At 45.2% G+C, this 25,674-nt stretch overlaps 1 protein-coding gene across 1 annotated transcript in view; it reads right to left on the minus strand.

Moving 5' to 3' along the window:
- Positions 1-284: 284 nt before the first annotated feature.
- Positions 285-25,674, minus strand: part of G9a (histone-lysine N-methyltransferase G9a) — a 153,493-nt gene continuing 128,103 nt past the window's right edge. Inside the window, exons 22-23 of the mRNA XM_070530331.1 lie at positions 14,403-14,578; positions 285-850 (exon numbers count right to left, since the gene is read on the minus strand). Of these exons, the coding sequence (XP_070386432.1) occupies positions 691-850; positions 14,403-14,578 (336 nt within the window). The 3' untranslated portion in view covers positions 285-690. The remainder of the gene's footprint in view (positions 851-14,402; positions 14,579-25,674) is intronic.

Consider the following 25,674-nt stretch of genomic DNA (forward strand, 5'->3'; position numbering starts at 1 on the left):
CTCATGGCATACTTTCTCTTGTGTATTGACTTTATGAACATGTGAATCTTGCAAATGGCATGTGCAAGATTTGTAGGTTCAGTTCATGAACCTGCGAATCGCTCCAATGGCAATGGGAATGTCACTGGTGCGAAGAAAGAGCATATGACACAGTATACGTGCACCGGTGTTTTAGGCACCACATCTCAATCAATGCTGTGGCACGGTGCATCATATGAGTCTGACGAAAAATAATCAATGTTTGTTCCTTTCCAATAAAGTATCTGATCACTCACACAAACAGGTGCAGTGGTTAAAACCATGGGCTTGATACCTTTATTTTTTAATAAAGTCAACCCCTGCCCAAGGCAAACATGAGGAACGAACAAGTACAATAAGTCTTAACTCACACAAATTTCTTGACTCACAACTGCTGTTTGTGGTAAAATGACACTGCTACCTTTTGGTGCCAGTTTTAACTAATGTCTGGGAGATATAGGATAAAATAAAGAGACATATACATGCAGCTCTCTATATACCCTCAGTCCAAACTTGCCAAGGGTGATTAGAAAACTTAGAAAAAACTTAGCTAGCGATCACTGTGGTTACCCAATCGCTGTTGTACAAAATACACACAGGTAAGAAACAAAAAACAACTGATTTACAGGAATAGACTTAAAAAGGCAGTGAACGCCACAGGTGCACTAGAGGCTAGTGGGTCCCACCAGCTTGAGCAGCAGCCTCTTCTCGGCGCCGGTAATTGAGCAGGGTCTCACCAATGCGCTCCTTGGAATACTTGCACTTCGGTGAGCCACACTCACATGTGAACATTTTGTATTTAATTATCCAGAACTTTTCTCCATAGTCAAATCTGCAACAGCACAAACAGGAAATAATAAGGAAGCCTATTAAGAAAACTTTTGCTCAATAATTCAACAGATAACAAAGACAGGCATAATACCAAAATGTAAGCATTAAATTAGGTTATACCGGAAGATTATTCATTGGAAAATCACCACATTGACTAAGTCAGAAAATACTTTTACCAGCAGAGAAAATCCTAATTGAAAAGTAAACTCCCTTGGTCAGCTTCTTTTGTAATGAAATGGCGGAGTTTTCCATTTAAAAGCTGCATAACGGAGTACAAGAGTCGCTTCTTGAAGTAGAGTGCTCTGGATTAAACATTACCACCTGTCCCCCCCCCCCAAAGAGCAGCACCAGTGGCATCACTGTGTGATGACAGGGATTTTAAGGTCTCGTGAATAATGATTTGGGGCACTATTCAGCAGGAAAAACTCACAAACATTGCCAGACGGAAATTTCTTTCATTTTCAAGTGCAATGAATGCAACTGCTTATTTTTTACAGACAACAATTGATTAGCCTCAGCTAGTTGTTACCACAATTTGCTCCATCATAGTGAGCTGCTACAGGAATTTAAAGTGGCAATAAAACGAAACACTAAGTGAAGTGTGTTGGTGAATTCCATATCTGGGACACCGAAAAGGCCAATCTTAATGGTTGATTAGCTAGAACAAGCACAAAAGTTTAAGAAGGCTGCAAAACCAGCTCAAAGTTCTGACACTACCTCCCCGAAAGATAATGAACTTCGAATGAATCTACACAGAACTGTTTATCAGTCCATCGATAATTAAAGCTTACAGAGCATCATGAGAACCTATGACTCGACCTAACAAGTTCTGAGAAATTTCTCTCCACAGAAACAATCTAAACATGTGAAAGTACTTTGAAATCCATGATGTCCCATTAAGCAGCCAGCACTGAAGTTTGGGCATGAAATTCAGAATAAGAAACTTTGACCTTCATTTCATCAGCTAGCAATCAACCCTTTTTCTGCTAAATAAACAAACGCGTAACTTTAAAAGAACACTTCAATAGTTTAGGCTGATTTATTGTCGCCATTAAGTGTCCCTTTAAAGACCATACTGCCACCTGTCTTTCAGTTTTCTATAACTTTATGCCACACCAAATCCCTGCTTTCCTAACAAGTGGTCCATATGCTACTTCAGCAGTGCTACAACCCAGTTAGACCTAATATTTTCTTCAATGTCCCTTTAACCCTGTAACTGTTGATGACGAGTTAACTCGTCACGACAAAGGTTGCACAACCTTGTAATTTTGACACATGAATAAATAAGATACAATATCTTTTGCTACCTTTTTCAACAAGAGAAGTAAAAGTGCTATAAGCATTCCTGGTATATTTTTTTAGAAACAAATGGCAAGATAAATGCAGGCTTTAAAAAATCCACACTTTTCATTTAAAGGTATCAGTTGCAAGCACCCACAAGTGGAAGCACACAGTTCCCAGATTTCAATCCAGCAGTGAAATACAACACACAGGATGTAGATATGTGCCCTGCCAAAGCCCAGCAGATTTAATCAATCATTATGACATTGCTATAAATACTTATGGTATCAAGTGAAGATAGTTTGCAAATCTTGAAAGTGGCGCTCATATTTCAGAGCTCAAAGGCTCGGCAGTTTCGCTAGCTAAAGCCTGCTGACATAAACAGCAAATGTAAGTTTTGTTAAAGCACATATAAGATGTGGTGATACAATATCACCAATTGTTAAAATCATGTCAACATTTATTATGCAATCGGCAGAGGAGTTGACCACACACAAGCAAACTTCTGACTGAAGCAAAATCTCGGCCATATGCTCTGCCACAGTGCCTCAGGTCAATCAGTCCAACCTGAAGTGTTGCACCTAATGCAGTGTAACATACCCTCAGCACAGCAGAGCAATAACTGCACTTGTCATGCACTTTACCAGCAACTGTTATTTGTTGGCCACATGTCTCCCTTTTCAATAAAGGCAATTTTTTTTAAAGTTCAACACCTTCACGTTACCATCAGCGCCAGTTACCGTATTTACTCACAAAATGAACGCACTATTTTTCCCGAAAAATATGGGCAAAGTTGGGGTTGCATTCATAGGCAAGATAAAATTTCGAGTGATTTTTTTTTTCGCGGCCCCCTCTAAAAAAGTCAGTTTCGCCCGAAATGCAAACCATCTATTGCGATAGCAAATGTGTAGACACCTACATGAACTAAGGATAGTAGTTTTATCAGCCGTATAAACTTGCAAACATCTGCTTCAATGCAAACTGAATGGCGAGAGTGCTGCACACACAAAGGTGCAAGCCGCCATCAACTAAGCCCCCGACGCAGATCGCTTTGAAGATAGACGTCTACACGTCAAGTTTCATCCTAGACGCCAGCGCTCGTTTCTCCCATGGCGGAACGACTTCACCTCCCATGGGTGTACGTTTCTGTCACTTCCCTTCAAGGTCGAGCCCGAGCTTAGCTTGCGCTGCGCAAAAAACGTCTCTTGTTTGCAGCAGTGCCTCTTCGGATGACTGGAAATTATTATTGTGTTGTTAACTGCCACAACAGCAATGTAAACACGAAAGAGTTGGTGCCACCAGTGAAATCCTCTCGATTCACAGGACAATGGTACGAAAAAAGCAAACAGACGTGGATTACTGCGGTGCCCTGAACAAAGTAAGTAACCAACTGGCAAACGAAGTGATCTCGTTCATTGATCACTTGGGAGTGTATGACGGTTTTTACATGTAATCTGCATGAATTTTATGATTACTGGGTACATAATCCTTTTATTCAAATAAACACTTTCAGTTGTTAGACTAGCGCTTGTCTTCTTTCTTGTGTTTCATTTGTGTGTGCGCTGCCCAAGAATGGAAACCACTTCTGTTGCATGAGCTAGCAGTGGCCGGAGTTCATGCGTGCCAAGAAATTGAATATTTGCACAATGCATTGAACAAGATCAGAGTTCATTCCTGCATCACCACTGCACCGATCGATTGAGTTACTGGCAATACACGCCCGCGTATAGGTCGCGCCGGCATTGCTCAGGCAGAAATGATTACTAATGCTTTCAACTTCCTTCACTTGACAACTGTTAAAAAATTGCCATGCTATTTACGCTGCTGCCGCTATTCTATACTGTGGGGTCATACTAGTTAAAGTTGTGTGTGCATGTCGTATTTCTGCTATGCAGCAATATATTTTGTAGATTTCCGCATAGTGTCGGTGGAAGTCCATTGTTGCCAACAGAGAAGACACGGATTTGTTGCAAACATTTTGTGGGAAACTGAAAAAATGCCTAGCTACAGTCGCTGACTGATTTTTCGGACTCCAAAAATTTGGACATGCTCGATTATTCGGTCTGCTTCACGGCACCGTCATTCTCCCCATAGACCATAATGTATAACAACTTCCGAAAGTTCTGACACCTTGCAGCCTCTCGTGTGATTTTTCGGACACTACTTGAGCCAACTCGATCGAGAGCACCATGCACCAACTCTGACCGGTGCATGGTTCGACTTGCTGAACACCATTTTTGTTTTGAACGAAGCCTCCTTGCTGCCCCACGAAGTGGCGCTACTGCAAAACCCCGCTCATCATCATCGTTTCTGTATGGTTCGCTACAGTGGTTACAGCAGTTCCGGTCTCAGCTGAGTAAGCCACGTCAAGACAATCCAGCAGCTGATTTGTTTCTTTTTTCATGCCCGACGCTGCGAGTAGGCCACGTTTTTCGTTTGTGCGACTGGTGTCGGCGTGACGGCGTGGTGATGTTTGCTTTGCTTTGTGTGCTGTGTCAAGGTTGCGGTGATCCAACGCCGTATACGGAAACATTGTGTCAAGTGTCTAATGGCGCCGACAGTGCCCGCGCAGACTGCGCTGGGGAATGCCGGCAAGCGGGTGCCAGGAGGCCTAGGATTTGTCGCCTTCCGATGTGCTCCCTACAAACGCCGAAAATGTTCTGCCGAGACCTGCGCAGTGGTTGCATAGCGATCCCGGACACCGTCTCATTTGCCAGTTTCACAGGTACTGACACTGCTATACTGACATGCGCAGAACTCAATGACGGCGAGATCATTCGTCAGGTTTCTGCTGCACCGCCGCACGATGACTCCGAGTCGGAAGATGACGCACCATGTGCTATGCTGCCGTCGCATGCCGAGCGTGTACAAGCAGTGACTGTGCTTTCAGCCGCCTGTAGTGACCGTACGAGCCTCTCCGAGATTCAGACTTATATGATTGCGCGTAAACGGAACAGCGTGCAACGGTGCATTCACAATTTCTTCAAGCCTACTGCCGAGCCTGAATAAGTGTGTGGAAATAAAGTATTTTTTTCTTCTTAATCTGCTTTTTCAGACACCTGTTTATTCGGATAATCCCGCAGTCCCCGTGAGGTCTGAATAAACGGTCGGCGACTGTAACACGCATCTTACGTGCCAACAATTGTTCCGGTGGCACATACGATGTCGTTTCCGATTACCAGCTCCACGTCACTTACATAGCTAATCAGACGCTTCCATTTCACCGCATTGCAGCCATGAAAATAATGGTCAAGCGCACCAATCTTCTTAAAGGTGAATAGAAGTGTGCACATCGTCCTTCAAATAAAACGTCCACACACACAGGCACACACCGTGCGCGGTACGAAACGTGTCCAAACATGCGCAATGCAAGAGGCAATCAAGGCAGTGTGAATGAAAGATGGGAGAGATGTATACCCGCTAGTTGAATTTTACCCCGCATGTGGCGCTTTCACGCCGGTGCCGTTGTTGTTTTGCGCCGCAGCCGCACAATGCGTGCAATGGCAATGCGCAGTTGCTGCCAGAGGCACACCCCCCTCCTTCCCGACGCCGTGCTCGTGACGGAAGATTGCGTGTCTTCTTCCCGCTTTCCTACCTTGTACAAGAGAGATTGAGCCGCGATCATCCGCACCCCTCGGGCGCGGTTGTGCATTACTATAGTGAACTAGAATATGCAATATGCAGTTACTGCCGGAGTACAACCAAGCCCCACACACTCTCAAGTTCCAGCGATCGCCACAGAGGGCGAAAAATCAACCGCAGCGCATTCCAGCATGAAGCACATAAAGTGCAACTCCGGCGGTACTTTGATCACGTCAAGGTAATGGAATATTTAGGTTTTCGAGACCCCCTGTCACACGTCTGATAGTAAAATTGTTATGCAAATTAACAAAAAATTTTAAATAAGCAAAAAAGCTCAAAAACATAACCGAAACCTGACAAAGCAGCCAAGTGAACCTCTTCATGTGATGTCACGAGTGTCCACCGGAAAAGGCACGCAAGGCTTGCCGGTCTTGTCCGCTGGCAGCGAAGAGCAGAAGCTCGACTGAATCTCGACTGTGCCAGACCTTCAGGTGACAATATGCCAGCTACACCAGCTCTTCGGATCTGTCAAATATTGACAGTTAAAAGTCTCACAAATTCGAGTCATAAATCGTCATTCGCATTCAACCCACCACCAGAAAAGCCAGCACCATTGCGCTACATATCGTGCTGCAACATGAAGACCAAGGATACCCCTAACCACTGATTTTATATGTGCTTCTTGCTATTGTAGGTGTTTTACCTTTTCTCAGGGAAGCGCGTCACATGCTGTAGAAGAATCAACATTTGGGCGAGTCGGTACTGGTTGAACACCTTGAAGGGGCAGTGCAAGACGACGAAGACAAAAAGCAGGAAACACACAGGATAGCGCTGAACTCACAACTGACTTTATTAGAAGGCATACAAGAACTTATGTACTACAACCCATACCCACGTGCTCTTCCATGGATGGAGTCATTATTAGTGCACAGGAAAAAATGCAAAACCCTGTAGTCTAATGTTACACTATGAGGCGGTTTAAGAATTCAAATTCACTGTCATACAAATTTAATGATGGCTTGCTTCCACAATGCGATCCTTTTTTCCTGATATAATAGGCCTCGATAATCTCCCTCGCAGTCTGACTACCATGCGCAGAAAGTACTGTGGTGTCTTCATAGATTGGAGTGCACCCATGCTCAGAGCAATGCCACTTTACTCGTGCTTTTACTTTGTGCAACTGTTCTAGTCACAGTTTCTAAATAAATACCCTAGAGGGAAATGTGGCGCTAGTGTCTACGGGGGCTCTCATGAGCACAGCCTCAACCTACATGAGAATGATGGGAAGTACAGGCTTCGGATTGACTTTGATCTTTAGACTAGTGGCGTTTGCTTGCGGCGCAGTAAACGAAGCTATACTCAAATATTATCGCGTAAAATCTAATTCTATTTCTGCAGTACGTTATATAATGTACAACACGCTACATAAACTTTGTATGACTTTGAGATGGAAGCACGGTTTACTATGGTTTATCACCAGGGCACACCAGGGTATGCATTCTTGTGCGATTCTGTTCCCAATTTAACGCCAGAGAATAATTATTTACTTATTTTTGCAACAGAAATAACAACCGTGCATGTACTTATATAAAAATACTCATCAAGTATTTATGGAAATAAAAATTTTGTATTGTGAGAAAGTGTTGCGCCTTTGAGAAGAATGCTACAAGTGTCGTCTGCTACGACGCCTGCTCGCTGCAAACACAGAACTTTTCTCGCAGATGACAGGCACTTGTGAACTCTCTCGCTCTTTCAAAAGGTTGCGCCCGCTGTCACGATTACTGAACGTCTTCAAGTACCTTTAAGCACATCTACTGCAGTGCTAGCTAGGACGCTAGTGGCTTCCTACGAGTATGCTTCATCATATTTTATATTGAAGCACGGCTTCCAAAGCGTTATGGCGTGGCTTTGCACTTACCCATTTTGCGACACTAGACTACAGTCAGGAAGCAGCAACTTTTCCTACCACAATTAAGTTTGTGTTTGCAAACTCCTAAAACACACATTTCAATGAGCACATAAACGAGCAATGCATAATGAAGCCCTCAATAAAATTTGATTGTCAAGCCACTAGAAATATAACTGTCTATGTTTTGTGTCAGTAGTGCCTTCTTTTTGCTATTCTGAAGTTTCATAAAGCATGTAACGCTACAGCGTCAACCCAACACACTTAACAAACCAAGGTCCAAACGGTCAAAACATGTTCTTTCATCGTTTATGATGCCGTCGCTTTTTTGTCAGGGCTTTCACACCCCACGGCGACACAAACACCGTCCAAGCCGCTGGCCCAGTGCGCTATCACCACTTCGAGCAACATAAAAAAGGCAGAGAGCTTTGCGTTTCACTGTACCACTGCAGGTTATCGCAATTGCACTTGAGGCGAAACTAAAACTGGCAATCCGAAGCCTGTACTTCCCATCATTCCCATGATGGTTGAACGATCGCAGCACCTGATTTCCCTCTAGTTATACTAATATGAAACTCTATGGTTCTAGTATTGCTTGTGGCACATCCCTCTGTGTGTGGTTAAGTGAAAGCCTTAGATCTGTTTTAAGGTCACGTTGTGAGGTATAGAAAATATCACGTGATCCAAAGAAGGCCGGAAGCGAACCAAAGCATGTACAGCCGTGTAAAAGAGATGATTACTGATCAGCAAAGTTAATGATTGATTAGTGATTGTATTAATATGGATTAAGGTGTATTAAGGAGGATTAAAGTGTATTAAGGTCGAATGAAGGTGGATTAAGGAGGATTAGGGTGGATAAAGAAGGATTATGGCGGATTAAGGTCTATGAAGGAGGAGGATGAAGGTGGATTAGGGTGAAATATGTTGCAGTGCTAAACATTATTGCCTGCAAAATATTCTCTGCATTACTACATCAGGACCACAATCATGACTGACTGCTCAACCTTCGTTATCAAAGCGCATTGATGCAATTATTTTGGCTCGCATTAAATCAATGGAAAAAGTCTTCCCACAGAACAAAACCACAGAAAGGTACTTTTAAAACATTTGCTATTAAAGCGAAGGTTCCCGGCCTCCGCCTAGATGTCGATATCAACAGTAAGCATGTGCCGATCATGTGAACACCCACTACACATTGCCTGTATCTGTGAGAAAATGAAATAATAATTGTCCTCCACTCGTGCATGCATGGAAGTGAAGTTCAAAGGAAATTAAAAAAATCTAAGGTGTCCTTAGGTATCGCCTAAGAGATGCGAATGCAAAAACCTTGTAAAGCCTACTGTAATTCACCTTAATCGACCTCAATCAACCCTAATTCACCTTAATCCGCCCTAACCGACCTTAATCCTCCTTCATTCATCCTAATCCTCCGTAATACGTCTTAATCCTTGTTCATGCATTTTAATCCTCCTTTATACACCCTAATCTATCCTAATCCTTCTTAACACACCTTAATACACCGTAATCAACCTTAATCCTCCATAATTCACCTTATTCAATCACTAATGAATCATTAACTTAGCTAATCATTAATCTCTCATACATGGCTGGTCATGCTTTGGGTCGCTTCTGGCCTTCCTGGTCCACGTGATATTTTCTGTTCACAACGCGACCTTGAAACAGAGATCGAAAAGCTTTCGCCTTAAAACTTAAAAAATGCAATGTGGACTAGCTAGCGCTCATCATCTGCATCTGCGACGGGTATGCCACTAATTTTTTTTAAGGCCTGCATTCATTGTAAGACTGACGTACACATCGACGTAAGCTGAAAATAACAGCTCCTCTACAAGCCGCTATTTCAATTTTCAGTAAAACAGGCAACGGATCCTAACAATCGTAAATAGTGCGATCGAGAGGCTGTATCTTCGCACATAAATGTTCACAGCGGAAAGCAGAATCTATAGTGCTACATTTCCGAGTGAATAACAACAGTTGGCGACGTGCGAGGTGATGGAGCCCCAGCAGAATATTAAGCATACTGAGGACAACCCCATTTTTAGGCAACATACAAATTCCGGCAGCAAAAACGCTAGTAAGCAGGCCAGAAGAATTTAAAATATGCAGCATTAGGGGACCCTTTGATACGAGCAATAAGAAAAGACACCTCACCTCACAAACAACACTGTTCTTTGTCGGAACAAAGTTCTTTCGGCCAATGTTATGAAGTCATTGCTTCCTGCACAAGCCGTGACTCTTCCCTTGTGGTATCATAAAAAGTGCATAACCATCTTCTTCAGGCTTCTTGCTGCAGCTATATGCACAACAGCATGGCATAGCGCTAGCACAGAGAGCAGGAAACACAGCGTACAATGTTCGCTATGCCGAGCTAAAGCACTGAGCCAGCCGAGCTGAGGATAAAAATAGTGCGCACGAAAAAAAAAACAAGCAAAATGCAAGACCTGCGCGTTTCCAAGGGCAATGGCAGGCAGCGAGACCAATCGACATGCAGAACAACGGGCGCAAGATCGCTTACTGCGGGGGGGGGGGGGGGGGAAGAGTGATGGGGGGTAAAAGGCGAGGAATTTAAAAAGTGGTGGTACTTTCAAATTATGAAGGGACTTTAGTCCGATGGAGATAGCAGTGCCGCGGTGTGGCCTCGCAGCCGCTCTTGCGCCTGAAACCCAGGGACACATATTTTTGACCGCGGCTGTACTTCACCAGTTTGTCTAGAGCAATGCCTCCTCAAGAAGCATTTAGAGACATGCACCTCTTCCAGGACTGATCGCTCTCAACATAGCTGAGCAACTATAAGATTACGCACCCACACATATCTGTTTGCATTTTTGTAGACTGTTTTTATCATCTCTGCAGAGATGAAGAGTAGAAAGAAATCCCAAATCCCACGCCGTTGTAAACTGTCTTGCAATGATGTAGTCTTGTAGTGCTTGTAGTCTTGTAGTGCAACTGTCTTGTAGTGCTGGGCCGCGATGTGCTATGGGTGGCCTTCTTGGCGTGAATGGAAGTTTCTTTGCTGCCGATAACAGAACATCATAACCAAGCGAAGTATGTGCCCTGAAGATAATCAGCAGAGCTCTCAGGTCGTGCAAAAAGATCAGCAGATAAGCACGAACAAGGAAAGAGACTGCTCAAGGCTGTAAAGGAAACTCGCCGGCGAACAGCTGCTGCTTTGCTGTTATCTTCAGCATTATAACTCGATTCCTCATCACTATATTGAAGAGCAGGTGTAGCACAGTTTCGAGCACGACACTTTTCTGATGACCCCGCTGTGCAAAAATCTGATAAGACACTGAAATTTGCAATAGTTCTAACTTTGCCGTCATAATAATCATTTATTGCTTCTTTTAGCCACTGCCAACTCCCAGCCTACCTATCATTAACTGTCATGCATGCTGGACTGATAAGCAATTCCTCCAAAATGAATTTCATTCATTTGGTGCAAAAAATTATGCTCATCCAAAGCACATGTTTGAATCTATGTGAAACGGTAAACTAAATGCTATGCTTACAATTGTGTTTATTTTCATTCTATGCAAAGCGTATTTTCATGCAATGTTAGTTTATGCAGTACGTAAGTAAAAACTTTATTCTCTTTGGATGTTTCCATTTATGTCAATGCATACACCAAATCAGATGGGTGGACACTGTGGCACATCAATGCAGTGGTGTCTCAAGAGTAAAGGCAATGTATGATGCCTGTTGAGAAAAAAAACTGTGATTAAAATTGTATGGGCAGAGAAGTACGACACATATCTAAATACATTTTAGAATTCTATACCCCTTATGTGACAATGGCAGATACCATTCTGGATGTCTAAAGGAATGGCCGAGAATGGAAACGTACTCAAAGGCACACACCCAATGAACTAAGAATGGGGCGTCTTAAATATAAAAAAAAATATCAAAGAAGTCGTTGAATATCGCATGCTATTCCGTTAAGTATCCGGATCTGCTGTGTTGGCTTGATCTCTGTGCCGTTGATGGTGATAATTATGTTCGGCGATGGCTCTTTCTTTGGTCTTCCGGGCTGTAGCATGAGCAGCTCCGATTTCTGTGGAGCGCAGCTCAGGCCACAGGTCGTGGCATACTCGTGGACGGTCGTTGCCGCTCTCTGCAGAGCTTCCTCCGCCCAGGCATCGGACCCCGCGCAGTTCGTCCACACCGTTATATAGTCTGCATAGAATGCGTGGTCCACGCCTTCGATCTGATTGAGTAGTTCGGGCAGGGGCAGGAGGGCCAGGTTGAAAAGCAGAGGCGACAGGACCGACCCCTGTGGGGTACCCCAGTCTCCGAGCTCCACACGCTCAGACTGTTCCTTTCCTATCCAGATAGTCGTCGTTCTATTGGTTAAAAAATCTTTAATATAGCCGTAGGTCTTGCAGCCACACCCCGTCTTGAGCAGGTTCCCGAGCACGCTGGCATGGGAAACGTTGAAGGCCCCCTTGAGGTCCAAGGCCAGTATACCCTGGGGCGCGTGCCTCGTTGCTCTCTTAATCACTAGTTCGTGTAATTGGATCAGGATGTCTTGGGTGCTCAGGTGCTGGCGGAATCCATACATGGTCGCCGGCATCTGACACGTCTCGTCCAGGTGTGCTTGAAGTCTTCTGTGAACCATGCGACGGCAAGGCACACGCAGCCGTCAACAAAATCAAGACCACATTAGAGCAGGTCATGAGCATGATCCGAAGAGTCACCAATCAGAACAGAGGAATCAAAGACGAAGACGCACTGCACCTGGTGCAGGCATTCGTTGTGTCATGCGTAACGTACTCAGCCCCGTACCTCCAGCTTACGAAGGTGAACCGCGAGACGCTGAACACGACGATAAGGAAAGCAATCAAACTCGCCATGGGCATCCCAGTCTACTCATCAACGCAGAAGCTGCTGGACATGGGTGCCCACAACACGATGGAAGAGCTGGTGGAAGCACACCTATCCCACCAGAGAGTAAGGCTGAGCCAGACATAGCACAGCCGGGTCGTCCTACGCAAGATAGGATGGCAAATTGCACAACAACCAACAACGGAGCCGCTCCCCACAACGTGGAGAGACATTATTAAGACCAAGCCCCTCCCCTGAAACATGCAGCCGGGGAGGAACGACGAGAGACGCTCTGCTCGAGCCAAGGCACTGGCTCGACAGCTGGAAGAGGACCCTGAGGTTCTCTACACGGACGCCTCGCTTTCCAAGCACCGCACCAGAGCAACGGTGGTCGTCGCCACCATCGATAAACTGGTCACAGGCGTGTCGATACGGATGACAAATACAGCTGAAGAAGAAGTGACCGTGGCCCTCGCACTCGCACAACCGGGAGTGAGGACCGTGGTCACAGACTCCAAGACCGCCTACGCAAGCTACCGCAAGGGTAACATCTCTCCTGCAGCACTAGCGATCCTCACAAAACGCAAATCACCGGGACGGGCCGTTGAGCTCGTGTGGGTCCCGGCTCACTCGCAAGTGGAAGGCAACGCACTCGCCGACCACTATACCCGAGAACTGTCAATCCGGGCCAAGGAGGAGCCAGAGCTACCGCACCCTGTGACAAATTACAAAGACATCACCCAAATGTACAGAGGCGGCAGATGTAGGCTTCCCCGTACGCATCCACTCAGCCGAAGGCAGCAAACGATCGTGCGATGCGCGCAAGCGGGGTCGCTAGCGCATCCCATGCTCTTGCACAAGATGTTCCCAGCAGAACATGACACTTCATGCCCATTTTGCAGACGATCGGAAGGCACTCTAGCACACATCCTTGCAGAGTGCACTAAGCTCAAGAACCCCCCACCATCCCTACCCTCCACTCTCCCCCCCCCCGAGCGATGGGAGACCTTGCTGTCCAGCCCCGACCTACCGACCCAGCACGCGCTGGCGGCTAGGGGCCAGGAACTGCTGGATGCATATGGGACCTGAGAAGAAGGTTCCACCCCATCTGGTGCCAGTGCGCACCAACCTTTACTAAGGGCTCAGTAAAAGTTTATTCTCTCTCTCTCTCTATTCCGTTAAGTATGAGCCCACAATATAAAGGGTGTTTCATGTAATTTGAACCCACATTTTTTAAATAGCTATACACCCTAGGCAACTGAGGCAACCGGCATACTGTTCATAGCTGTCATGAGCTAGATTATTCATTTAAGTGTCATTCCTTAGCTAATTAGCTAAGTATAATTATGAAAAATTTTAAATATTCGTTTCATGGCCCAACATTAATGGTAAAAGTTGTAGAGCATGCTCAGAAAACCCAATCAACATTTTCTTTCCACGAGGTTATCTCTTATGTGGTTCTTTTTTCCGGGGCTTTCATTTTCCTGTCTTTTCTCATGCAAGAGTGTCCCCATTTTGCTATTATGAAACTGCAATTTTCTAATATAGAGTTTAAATTATTCTACCTCTAACGTCCTTTTATTTATTTCAGCAAACGTACAGCAAGAACATTTAAAAACCATGCACATGAAATCAGAGCTATCAGAACCAAAGGTCAGTCAATGCTTCAACACTGAGAATATACAGAACCAAGGTCAGTGAGTGCTTCAACACTGAGAACATATGAGTCACTTTCATGCAAGAAGTGTCCCAGCTGTATGCACACAAAGAAAGTAATGCAGGCAGTCCTCACAAATAGTATAAAAGTATTGGCAAACTCAATCATGCAAAAGGAAACAGACATATCAGAAGGACATGACAGGTTTTCTTCACCCCATGGTGCCGGTGAATCAATGCAACACTGTACAAGGCTGCCTAAAACCACAAGAAACACCCTTACACTTACCCCAGTTCTTCATTACGAGCAATGGGCCGTGAACTGAAGAAGGCCATTCGAGGAAACCGCAGGTCCTGGTGGTCCACAAAAACTCGTACAGGCACAAGGTTTGGCTCACACAGGTGGTTCACAAACCGGCTCACATTGCCATAATGCCGGGCATCCAGACAGTATGTTTCTCCATCCTGCATACCATGCCAACGTAGCCACCTAACACTTCTATAGACACTGTGACCAAAAATTATAAATGTCATGACTCTTGCAACCTTCGTTTAATGGTCTAACAAAGGTCGAAGCAAATACGCTAGCTTACATTTCAACTTTAACAACAGAAAGTATCACATCGTAAGGACACTTCAAGAAAGAGGCGGTAAATGAGAGCACAATAAAAAATTAACTATGACAGAAACAGCATATGCCTTTTGCACAATGATGCCAACAAAATAAATTATTGAAAAAAAATACTTGATAATTTTAGCCTTTAGGACAACCACCTTGTTCCCACAAGTACTGTTGCGATCAAGATGAGCCGCAGCTCATGAGCAGTGGCTGCAGCTACACTCTCGAGAAGAGAAGTGGAGGGTTTCGCCATTCCAGAAATGCACATACACCCATGCTTTCAGCTGTCTGCTTTCTTCACGGAGCGATAATACAGTGGCCTGCAGAGTAGCCTGGAAGTCTATAGCCCTTAGCACAGTGTGCTTCGTCATGGTGCACACTGCCCTAGCTTTATAACTATTCTTGTTTTCTTTTCTTTTTTTTCCTTTTTATTTAAATCCATAATGGAACGACAGCTGCTCAGTGGGCCAGTGTATATCGCTCCACAAAGTCAGCAGATGTACATCGATCCACGAAGTAAGCAGATGACAGAAAGCAGGTGAGTATGCACAATGCTCAAACAGCGCCACCCTCTCCATTTTTTTTTTTTTCTCGAGAACGTCGCTGCAACCACAGCTCGTGTGCTGCAGCTCATACTGAATGCGACAGTACCTCTGGTGACAAGTATGTTTTAACAATTCATTCAATTTAAATTTGTAACGGTGTTCCTATACAGGCCAACCTCACTATAATGCAACAGGGACCGCATTCTCGGACGATCACTTACGGAGATAGCTTCATTTTTGTGAGATTTCACAAGACATGGCAATGAAAATGTTGAAATAGACAGCAAACAGCACTTTTGGCACTGTGGGAAGACAGCAAGTTTGGCACAGTGCCAGAAATTCTGTCAGCTGTTGTACGCTCAGATGCGTTGTGCAGTGCTGCATGTCGTGAAATCTCATGAAAGTGAAACTATCTGCGAAAGTGACTGCCCGAGAATATCGCCCCAGGATAGAGCAGAATAATGGATATAACAAACAAAATTAAATTCCCCTTCAAGGCCCCATAGCAATACATGCACCTGCCACCTCATTTTCACGAAGCAAAACTTCCCTACCAACACATATGACAAATATTTTCCCTAAAGCAAAACGTAAATGGCCATTCCAACTCGTATATTCACTTTGAAAAGTGTTGAGTGCTACCATGAGTGGCATTTTAAAGGTCCCAAGTGTGAAGTTCAATGTGCAACATTCAGGTATGGATTCTGTGACAACGATATGCAGCAATTACACAAGGACTGAGTGCATTACCGGCACTGCAGAACATGATCGTTTTGGCCACATGCAAGCTTTTATAAATTTTAACCTTTTAGTATTCAGACAAATTAGCGGGCATTCAGCCCTGGCAACTTGTCAGCAAGTCAGCCACAAATCACCATGCTACCTCAGTTAAAACACCACTAGCTAGTCTGCAACGACTGCCCAATCTCAGGTTTGATCACTGTTAGCAGGCAGTGCTGGTGATGCATCATTACAATAGCTACAATATATTTGGATTACAAAATGTGAACATAGCACCTTCACTTTTTAGCAACTTTGTTGCTAAAGATGGTGAGCCAGAAATCAAAAAGTTGAGGTTTGGTTCATTTGATGCTTAGCACATATGATAAAAATGGTTAGGCTCAGTGGCCAAACCAAATGGCTGTTGAGCACACAAGCCATGTCGAAAATAATCCAAAGAAATATTGCATGTCGGCTAAAATTTAGGTTGCCTTTATAACATTGGCCATAGACACACAAGGGCGCCATTCAGGCCAAATAATTGAGAATGTCCAAAAAGCAGAGAAATAACTCAGTGAGTGCTTTATTACCACAAGCAAAGCAGCCCAGCGGGCAGGTGGGTCATAGTAATGGCACCTCTAGCAACCAATTTTAAATTCTAGCAACCGTAGTAAAGCATCTGTGGTCAAGGTCGCATGTGGCTACAACAAAGAAATAGTAATAACAGAGCAATCACAGCGCCTCTTCAACTTCATTTTAATCAAGTTTAACTACACTAGAGCTCAAATACAGTAGCGCAAATTAAATAGAAACACATGTTAGTCTGCTATAAAGAAGTTCAAGGAGGAATGGTAATTACTTTGTTATATCCATTACTTTATTGTAATGGTTGCCTGGCTTCGCAGCTGACATTGGCCACCAGGAAAGGGGGAAGTGTTATCAGTAACCACCGGGCAAGCCAGTGAAAAAACCTGCTGTGCACCACTGAATTGCAAAATATTTTCTGCCTCATCTTCATCAACGAGATGAGTGCATTCTCTAGTATAGCTGTCAATGCTAATCGAGTTTTGCCGTCATATGCACACAAGTATAATGGCATAATGGATCATAAAAACATTTGGCGAGCATGCCGTTGAAGTTTACAAGCCTCTGATTTTGTACCCTCGTCAGACCATGCAATTGGACACTTCTAAACAAACAAGCATATCTTTAAGATGGCGATGGCCGGTGCATGAATTAGGAGGCTTAGAGCATTGACTCTATTCAAGTACAGCAACGAGTGTTATGCATGAAATCGGAAGCTTGCAGTGCTTTGTCAGCATATATACAAAACACATAAGCCAAGCGATGGCCTAGAATAGTACGAGCAGAGGTTGTATTTTGTAACAATTCATTTTATTTTCTATTTTTATCTGCTGCGCCGAGTGCCCAATCTTGGCAATAATTGCGGCACAACTTTGTCTGAGGCAATGACAAAAGAAAGGAAAAGAATGTAAAATGAAATGGATTGTTATAAAATACAGTCCCAGGGCATTGAAGACCTCTTGACTTCGCATATGTTGCAGTTCATTGGAGCCATAGTTAGACGGTGCAACATCTAGCGAAGCATCCTTTCTCCATATGCCGCAAACCACAAGCTCTACCAATCAAGGCACCCCAACCTGTGAGCACAGAGCACAGGAAAGTGCGGGAATCAGCAGCGTTGGTAGACTGCACTGCGAGGTGGCAGCAGTAGAGTGCATGTGTGGCCGCCAACTTGTGTGGCCAGCTTAGTGCATTGCCAGGTAGCCAAGAGCTTGCAGCAGTTCTGAACAGCTGAATCAGATGAGTTACAAGTCAAGTCGCACACTGCCACATTTTGGCCCAATTGGTACAGAACGATAAGTAAACCTTCATTCTGAACTAAGAAGGTTTGTCATATTTATTTAAAATACATTTTTTGCTTAGACAAAATGAGATTTTAAATGCCTACATTTCTATGGGAATTTAAAGGGGCCCTGGAAGAAGAAAGAAGGGTGGAACAAATGTCCTTGTTCTGTGGTTCTTTGAAGTTGTGCGCCTTCTAGCTATCAGGAGCTTCACCAAAGACATCGTCCTCCAGGATGGGGCACGGACAACCTCCGCACCCTCCTGACAAGGCGAGTCCTAAGGCGGCAGCCCTGCCCTTGGGAAACCGCAACATCACGAATTATAGGCTTCCCAATTTATCTGACAGCTCAAGAGCAGCAGAGATGGACTAGGACAGTGATTACACACTAGTCCAATCATTCCACTTGAAGCACAAGCTTCGCAGGTCATTAACAAGCAGCAATTCCACTCATAAAAGCAGATGTGGCATACGGGTCTTCTCCGTTGGCTACACACCAACTACAGCAGGAGCAAATATGAATTTGCTGAACAGGCAATCAATGACCGAATATTTCAATCAAATGGCTTCAGGACATATCAGAGAGATCTGTATTAATGCTCGGAAGAACATTCTGATGGTGGACGTGAGTTCTCAAGCAGTATTGGAGGCTTTGAAAGCTATTCAAGCGGTTGGCAACATTCCAGTTCGCTCATTCCTAGCATACAAGAAGGACACCTGCACTGGTGTTGTATCAGACGTGGACACTGACATCAAGGATGAAGACCTGCAATCTCTACTATCATCACACTGCAAATCCTTGACATTCACTAATTTGGCTGCTCCCGGTGCATAAAGTTAGTCTTCCAGTCAGACTCATTGCCAGCATCAATCAAAATAGGGTATGTGAGGCACTCAGTGTGACCATATGTGCTACAACCGTTACAGTGTCACAAGTGTATTAAACTGGGTCACATGAGTGCTGTGTGTAGGAATCCTGCATTGTGCCGAAGATGTGGTGCTAATCATCAGACAGAATCCTGTGAAGCTGAAGCCATGAAATGTGAAACTGCTCTGGAGCCTATGAAGTGACATCCAAGGACTGCCCCAAAGTGGCAGAGGAGAGACAAATTCTGAGAAAAGTGGTCAGAGAGAACTGCACGCACAAGGAGGCTGCCGATTCCTTCCGCAAGAAAAGGCGCTGGTTGCGACAACGGCGTCGCTGCTCCCAGAATGAGTCCCGACTGAAACGGGCACTTCCTTAGCGTTTTTGGCTGCAAAACATACCACAGAGAGGACAAGGCCCACACACACAAGGTACGCCTTCCCCAGTAACTCTGTGGCCGTCAAGGAACGAAGCATCCTCCAACATGCATCTAACCTCTTTGGCTGCTGAGTGGCCTTCGCTATCTCAAAGGGCTTCAGGTGGAAATATTTTTTCGGTGTTAACCAAGAGCCAAGAGGGTAATGAAAGGCTTGGAAATGAAAAGGTGATAGGCATGCTTAAACAGCCAGCAAACACTATGCGAATATTGCTCTCCAGATTGGCAACGCCAACTGCAATATCTATTGTGAAGGTGTTAGATGCCAAGGAGCTGCTATTAGCGGATCTAAAGTAAGGGTGGCAATCATGGCTCTCACAATAAAACACTGGACATTGCAACAGAAAATGCATCATTCTGTTATAATGCAATGGTCTAAATGGCCGCTTCTCTAACTTTAGACAACAAGTTTTCAAATACCACTTCCCAGTGATCATGATATGAGAGTCAAATCTCACGTCGCCATTTCACCTTTCCCGATACATTGAGCTATGGTCACGTGAAGATGGACATACGTAGTAGTTCTGCGGAAACTTGCGGGTTTCCACAGAACTACTACGTCAACCTCTTGCCTTTGCTTCGTGTTGTTGACAAATTCGACTACGCCCTGCCATCTGCTAGCCGCCTGGTTAGCTCAGATGGTAGAGCGGCTGCCCCAGAAAGGCGGTGGTCCCGGGCTCGAGTTCTGGACCAGGACGAATTTTTCTTCAACTATGAGGCTTTTCTTTCGAGGAACACGCATGGGTTTCCTTTGTAGCAATTACTACGAATGGGTGGATGTCTGATTTTCCCTTTATTCAAGATGGGCATAAGAGCAAAGTGTTAAGGTGTATACACAATGGCATGATGTTTGTTAGGCATACGGTCTCTCCACATGACAGCACTGAGTATGTGTGTGTGACATTAAAACTTAAGCTACAGGTGTTTTCGATCATCGACACCTGCGTACCTCCTAGACAAAGATTTGACCTCTCCTACCTATTGACTGTGTTGCAAGGTTCTCCAGGCCCTCATGTTGTTACTGGAGACTTCAATGCTCACCATCCTTACTGGGGAAAGTGCCGCAATGAACTGACGTGCCAGGAACACAGTCTTATCAGTAATGAGCCTGTCCTGTTTGTGTATGTTGGAAGTGCTCAGGCAAAAATGCTGAGAACATGCTTAGGGATTCGATGTTGCACCTCAATTTATGGTACAATTGAGGAAGCTCGCGTCACCCCTATACCTGTCTTTCTGCGAGGAGAAACCTCTGCGATTATTCCTGCGGCTGCTGTGTCATCACCGCCGCCAACCCTTATCGACACTTCCCAGCATATGGCTGGACTCTACTTTCTTGAGAGCCATTAAATGCCAAGAATCTGCCATACTATCATACTTTGCCCCTGCTGATCTTCCACGTATGCCCCCATGGGTAATGTCCAAAATATGGGTACGTCTCTCAATTCCCAGAATTTCTAAAAAATCGCAAATACCTACCGTGGGCCTCAGACATTTAACCCTTGAATATATGTTAAAAGAATATGCCTCATCGGTGAACGTACAAAAAGATGGAGCGGTCTCGTCGTACGCATCAGGTGCGGCTTTCGTCATGCCTGCGCATCAAGTCATTCGATGCTTTCGTTTTCGAAACACGACAACACCAACATCCGCGGAACTAGTGGCAAACGGAAAGGCAGTGCACTATATCTTGCAACAGCCTCTTCAAGTATGGAAGTCTTTAGTCTTTAGTCTTCTGCCGAGCTATGTACTCTAGCAAAAGAGAATGGCCACCACATTACATTTCAGTGGTTTCCCAGTCACTGTGGCATACACAGCAACGAACTGGCCAATGCCAAAGCGAAGAAGGTACTCTAAGAACCAGAGCCACTGCTTGCAATTCCTTTTTCAGGGGCAGACATCAACTGCCTTCTCTCAAGTGTCATCCGAACAGGGACAGAAAAGCATTGGGACAATCCGGATAGTCGCCACAGATGACTCCGAAGATTGGCCCCCACCATGAAATTCAGGCTACCACCCAAAATGCAATGCAGCTGTTCCAGTCTCCTGCACAGACTTCGGTTGGAGGTGGTGTTTACGCACTGGTATGTGCACCTCGTGCGATGCACCAAGTCTCCACACTGTGAGCTGTGCAATGTGAATGAGACTATAAGTCATGTGCTGTGTGACTGCCCTCAGTATGTGGAAGAGCATCTAAAGCTGAACAATGTCCTTACATGCCTCAGCAGCCCACCGATGTCAGAGGACATTATTTTAGGCCCTTGGCCAGACATTAAATTGAGTTTAAGGCTATCCAGACCTTACTAGAATTTTTTAAAAAGCACGGGCCTCAACTATAGGCCTTAAGTAGTCCAAATTGCTTACTATATGCTTTAAATCTTTCCTCATCATCATCACCCATCATGCGCCTTTTTCTTCCCTTTCTTTCCCTCTTCCCCTTCTCCCAACACAGAGTAGCTGGCTAAAGGAATGTACCTTAGGCCGACCTCTCTGCATTTTATTGTATCATTAAAACTTTCTCTCTCTTTAAAGGCGTCCTGAACCACTTTTTACCAAAGTTTAGAAATGCATTTGAAGTTAAATTAGACTATTTCAGAAATACTTTGCCGCAAAAAGTTCTTCAGTGCATTCAGCGGAAGCAGAGTTATTGGCAATTAAACTCACCATTCACTGTGCTTCCTCTCCTTTTTCAATAATTTGCCCTGTGAAGGCTACGGCAGAGTAGGGTGCACCCACAATGCTCTGCCTACTGAACATCACTGTGGTGTCCAGTTCAAATTTGATATTGGATGTTCACACAGACACCACTATTTCCGATTTCAGCACCTACGACACGCCAAACACGATTGTCCTCAGTGAGCTGCAGTGCGCTCAGCCAGTGGACTTGTCACGGCAGCCCACGACGGCTGCGGTGTATACGCTACGTAGCAGACCACAGCTACATGCAACCACAGCATCTGCTTTGTGCACAACAGATCTAGAGTGAGCTCTCATGTTCATATGCTCTTGTTTGGCTGCACTATGTGGTGCAGATTGGCTTTGTCCTGCACCAGCTTGATTGGATAGTAGCCACTTCCAACTCGCGCATTTTGAAGCTTATTACAAAGCGTTCTGCCTAGGCGTGTAACCAGGAGCAGCCAGGAGTGAGCGCATGTTGGCAAGTGTTTGTGTGGCCTGACTTTTCGTGTGGCTTCATGTGGTTTCGTGAAGTTTCGTGTGATTCAAGGCTAGCTGAGTGTTCAAAACTAGTCGAAATTAGCGAGACCAGACAGCTACAACAAGGATAAGCAGGGTGGCCAAAGTTTAATTCCTACGCGGGCGGCCACAGCCGAGTGTGAGCAGATGATAGTCGACTTCTCCCAGAAGTATGTAATTATTATCAAAATTCGAAAGGTGATTTTCACTTGCTTCAGCCTGTTTATTAAACCGTGTCAATAAATATACACACTAACAGTATGAAGAAGTGCACTGATCCAAACACCCTTCTTGATTGACGTCAGCTATTGGCCAATAGCAGCTGCATATTGTTAAGAATGGCGAGCTGCGAAACAAGATTGCCACACAGTTACGACAGGGCGACACGACGCGCACCTCTCCCTCTCCGTCGCTGCAGCTGGGAGGCGTTCGAAGAAGCGGCCTTTGCGCTGGAATCCGCCGCCTTCCTCCAGCCCCTTCGACATTGTGACGGAACTAGTTCGGTGCGTGAACAATGATTCCGGAGTTCCCCAACGCGGAGCTGATTTGATACGCATGGACAAGCTGCCGCGGAAACTACGTATTCTTGTGCTTCTCACGCTTCGGAGTGGCGCAGAACAACGAGCGACCCTCGATCGGCTCCGATAGTTCCCGGAACGGCACCCCGCGCGGTTGCCTCTGTGTACAGAGCGCGGTTGCCTTTGTGTACGTAAACTGATCTGCAGTGCAGCGGCGAGTTGGTGATGAGTAAACGAACAGTCGCCGCGTCGTATGACCGGCGGATTGAGTGTATAAAAACTGTGGTTGTGCGAATGCTGAGGACACTTCTCTTGAGCAGTCATGTTAGACTGAGTCACTTCTCTCATGCAGTCATGTTTGACTGATACTCTTTTTCTCAAGCAGTCATGTTAGACTGAGTTAATTTCTGTAAATAAACCCCTTTTCCTCGTTCTCGATGAGAAGCAGTTCTTCACTTCATCAACGATCTCAGCGTAAATAAGTTGGACGACGGCATGGGCCAGCTACCTTCGAATTCATGCCGCACTCCAATCTTTGCAAAGGACCACGAGCGATGGGATTGAGCCCCCAATCCTGACAATATGGAAATCCATTATATTATGAAATAAGGCATCCAGAAAAGAGTGAGGAGCAGGATTCTATTGAAAAGACAGCGTTTGAGAGAAAGGCGACTTCGTGCTCCGCTTGCGAGATCCACGTGCCATGCATGACTGCAAAGTTTGGCTGAGATGTTCATAGCAGTGTATGCTATCCCCTGGCTGTTTGTTTTCACCAAGCCCGAGAGGTGGTTCAGGGCCCCTTTAAAGGAGAATTACAATTACATTGCTATACCCATTAGCTCATACCAGTGGAACCTTGTTAATACGTACCTGGTGGGAACACGTCATAACTACGCACGAAACACTACACTACGGGCAATTATAAAAAATTGTGGCTCCTTACATGCACCACCCTAAACAAAGAAAGAAATGCGACACCACAGTAAATGTTATTTAATGTACCCACTTAAAAGGAACTTTTCTTTTTCTCTCTTCTTCTCTCCGAAAGTGGTGCAATAAGCACAGGCAACATTCAGAAAATTTGTTAGGGGACCAGAGCAGTGGAATGGACAATGTATTGACTCATCGAGCTTTCTTTCCCCAATGCGTGTGTCTACGTGTTTATACAATGATCAAGTGAGTGAGAACAGACGGCGGCGCTTCTTTGCATGCGGTATCCGCTGCCGCACAGTGCCGATCACACCATGTTATTAATTGTGTGCAGCATGTCCCCTACTAGGCGCATGCTGTCCCCTTTTGTCAGTACACTTGTATGCATTTGTGAGAGCATCTGTCTGTTTGTGCCTGTGCCACTCCTGGTTGTGCAGGCGATGCACGATTGCAGTGCATAGTTTGCTGAGCCAATGTGACGACTTCAGAGTGCAAGTGACAAATATCAGCACCTCATCTGGGTTATTAAAAGTGTGCAGTAGGCTTCCAATGACACTAAGCCAAAAGCGCTGCCAACGAGAGAAGTGAAGATGTTTATCGCAATAGAGTTAGTGGCAAGAGGCCATACAGGTGTACCGATCGGTGGCCGCCGCCACGTCTCCCGAGCATTTCCGATACTTATCCGTAAAAGCATCACTGCATCTGCACTGAAGCTGTAATGATTGGTATACCAGTCTCTGCACATTCAGGAACAGTGCAAGATATTTTGTGGCACAGCGCAGCGTCAGCCATACTGCGAGTCAAGAGAGCGCAGTCAGCTTCTACAGGTGATCATGGTACACACTAACTAGTAGGTATATGACAAGCCACTACAGTTTAAGCGGTCAGCCAACACAATCTTTATGGAGACAGGGTTGGGGATTCGTCACAACTACTTTTAATGTGTTCACAGTCTTAGGATACTTCACACATTTTCCGGAGGCTACCTATGTTCCTATTTATGTATCTATCTATGTGTGTTTGTATCTAACCATTTTCCCACTCACCTGGTCACTAGGTAGTCAATGGCGGAATGAGTAGTACATCTAGCAGCTGTGACGAGGTAACAGGGTTCGAAACCAACCATCGAAACAACTTCAGTCACTGAGTAGGTGGCAGTGTCTACATATGTGCAACTCTACGACGAACCTCTTTCACGCCGACATGAGTCCCTGTTGACATGGGACTGGGTAGGTACCGCAGTTCTAACAAACTCTTTGACACTGACTTGGAACACTTTGTATGTGCCACTGGGCCTGTGCTGTTCTTCAATGAACCTCTTTGATGGCACCTTGGGTATGTAGGCATGTGCCACTGGGAATTTGCCGCTCTACAATAACGAAAAAGATCCTCTAAATCTGTCCGATTCTGAGTGGAATCGAACCGATATCACAAGGGTTTCTCAAAGACGGCAACCTGACGCTTTAACAGGCTGCGCCACAAATGCACTGGTTATGTGCTGCTTTTCAGTGAACATCTTTCACATTTATGCTTTAGCAAGCTGCACCATGAATGCACTTCAATGAACCTCTTGCCAACTGGGATCATTGAGGATGCACCACTGACTGTGCAGCAAGCGAGGGCACAATTAATTCTCAGCGTTCACAGGTATGGCGCACGACGCTTCTCATCTCAGACGCCACGCGTGGACTTCTCAGCAGTGCCACTAAATGGCGCATCATGTCCAGAAAGAAGTGTGAGAGAGGAGATATGTTGCCACATGACACCTTCCTCAGTGTTCACACTCACTCGCGTGCCATGCATTTCAGAGGCCACTTGCAGGCCCCATGGAAGCAGCACTAGATAACATAGCCACTAAGCAACCATGGT

This window comes from Dermacentor albipictus, chromosome 1 (assembly GCF_038994185.2).
Source record: "Dermacentor albipictus isolate Rhodes 1998 colony chromosome 1, USDA_Dalb.pri_finalv2, whole genome shotgun sequence".
Taxonomy (NCBI): domain Eukaryota; kingdom Metazoa; phylum Arthropoda; class Arachnida; order Ixodida; family Ixodidae; genus Dermacentor; species Dermacentor albipictus.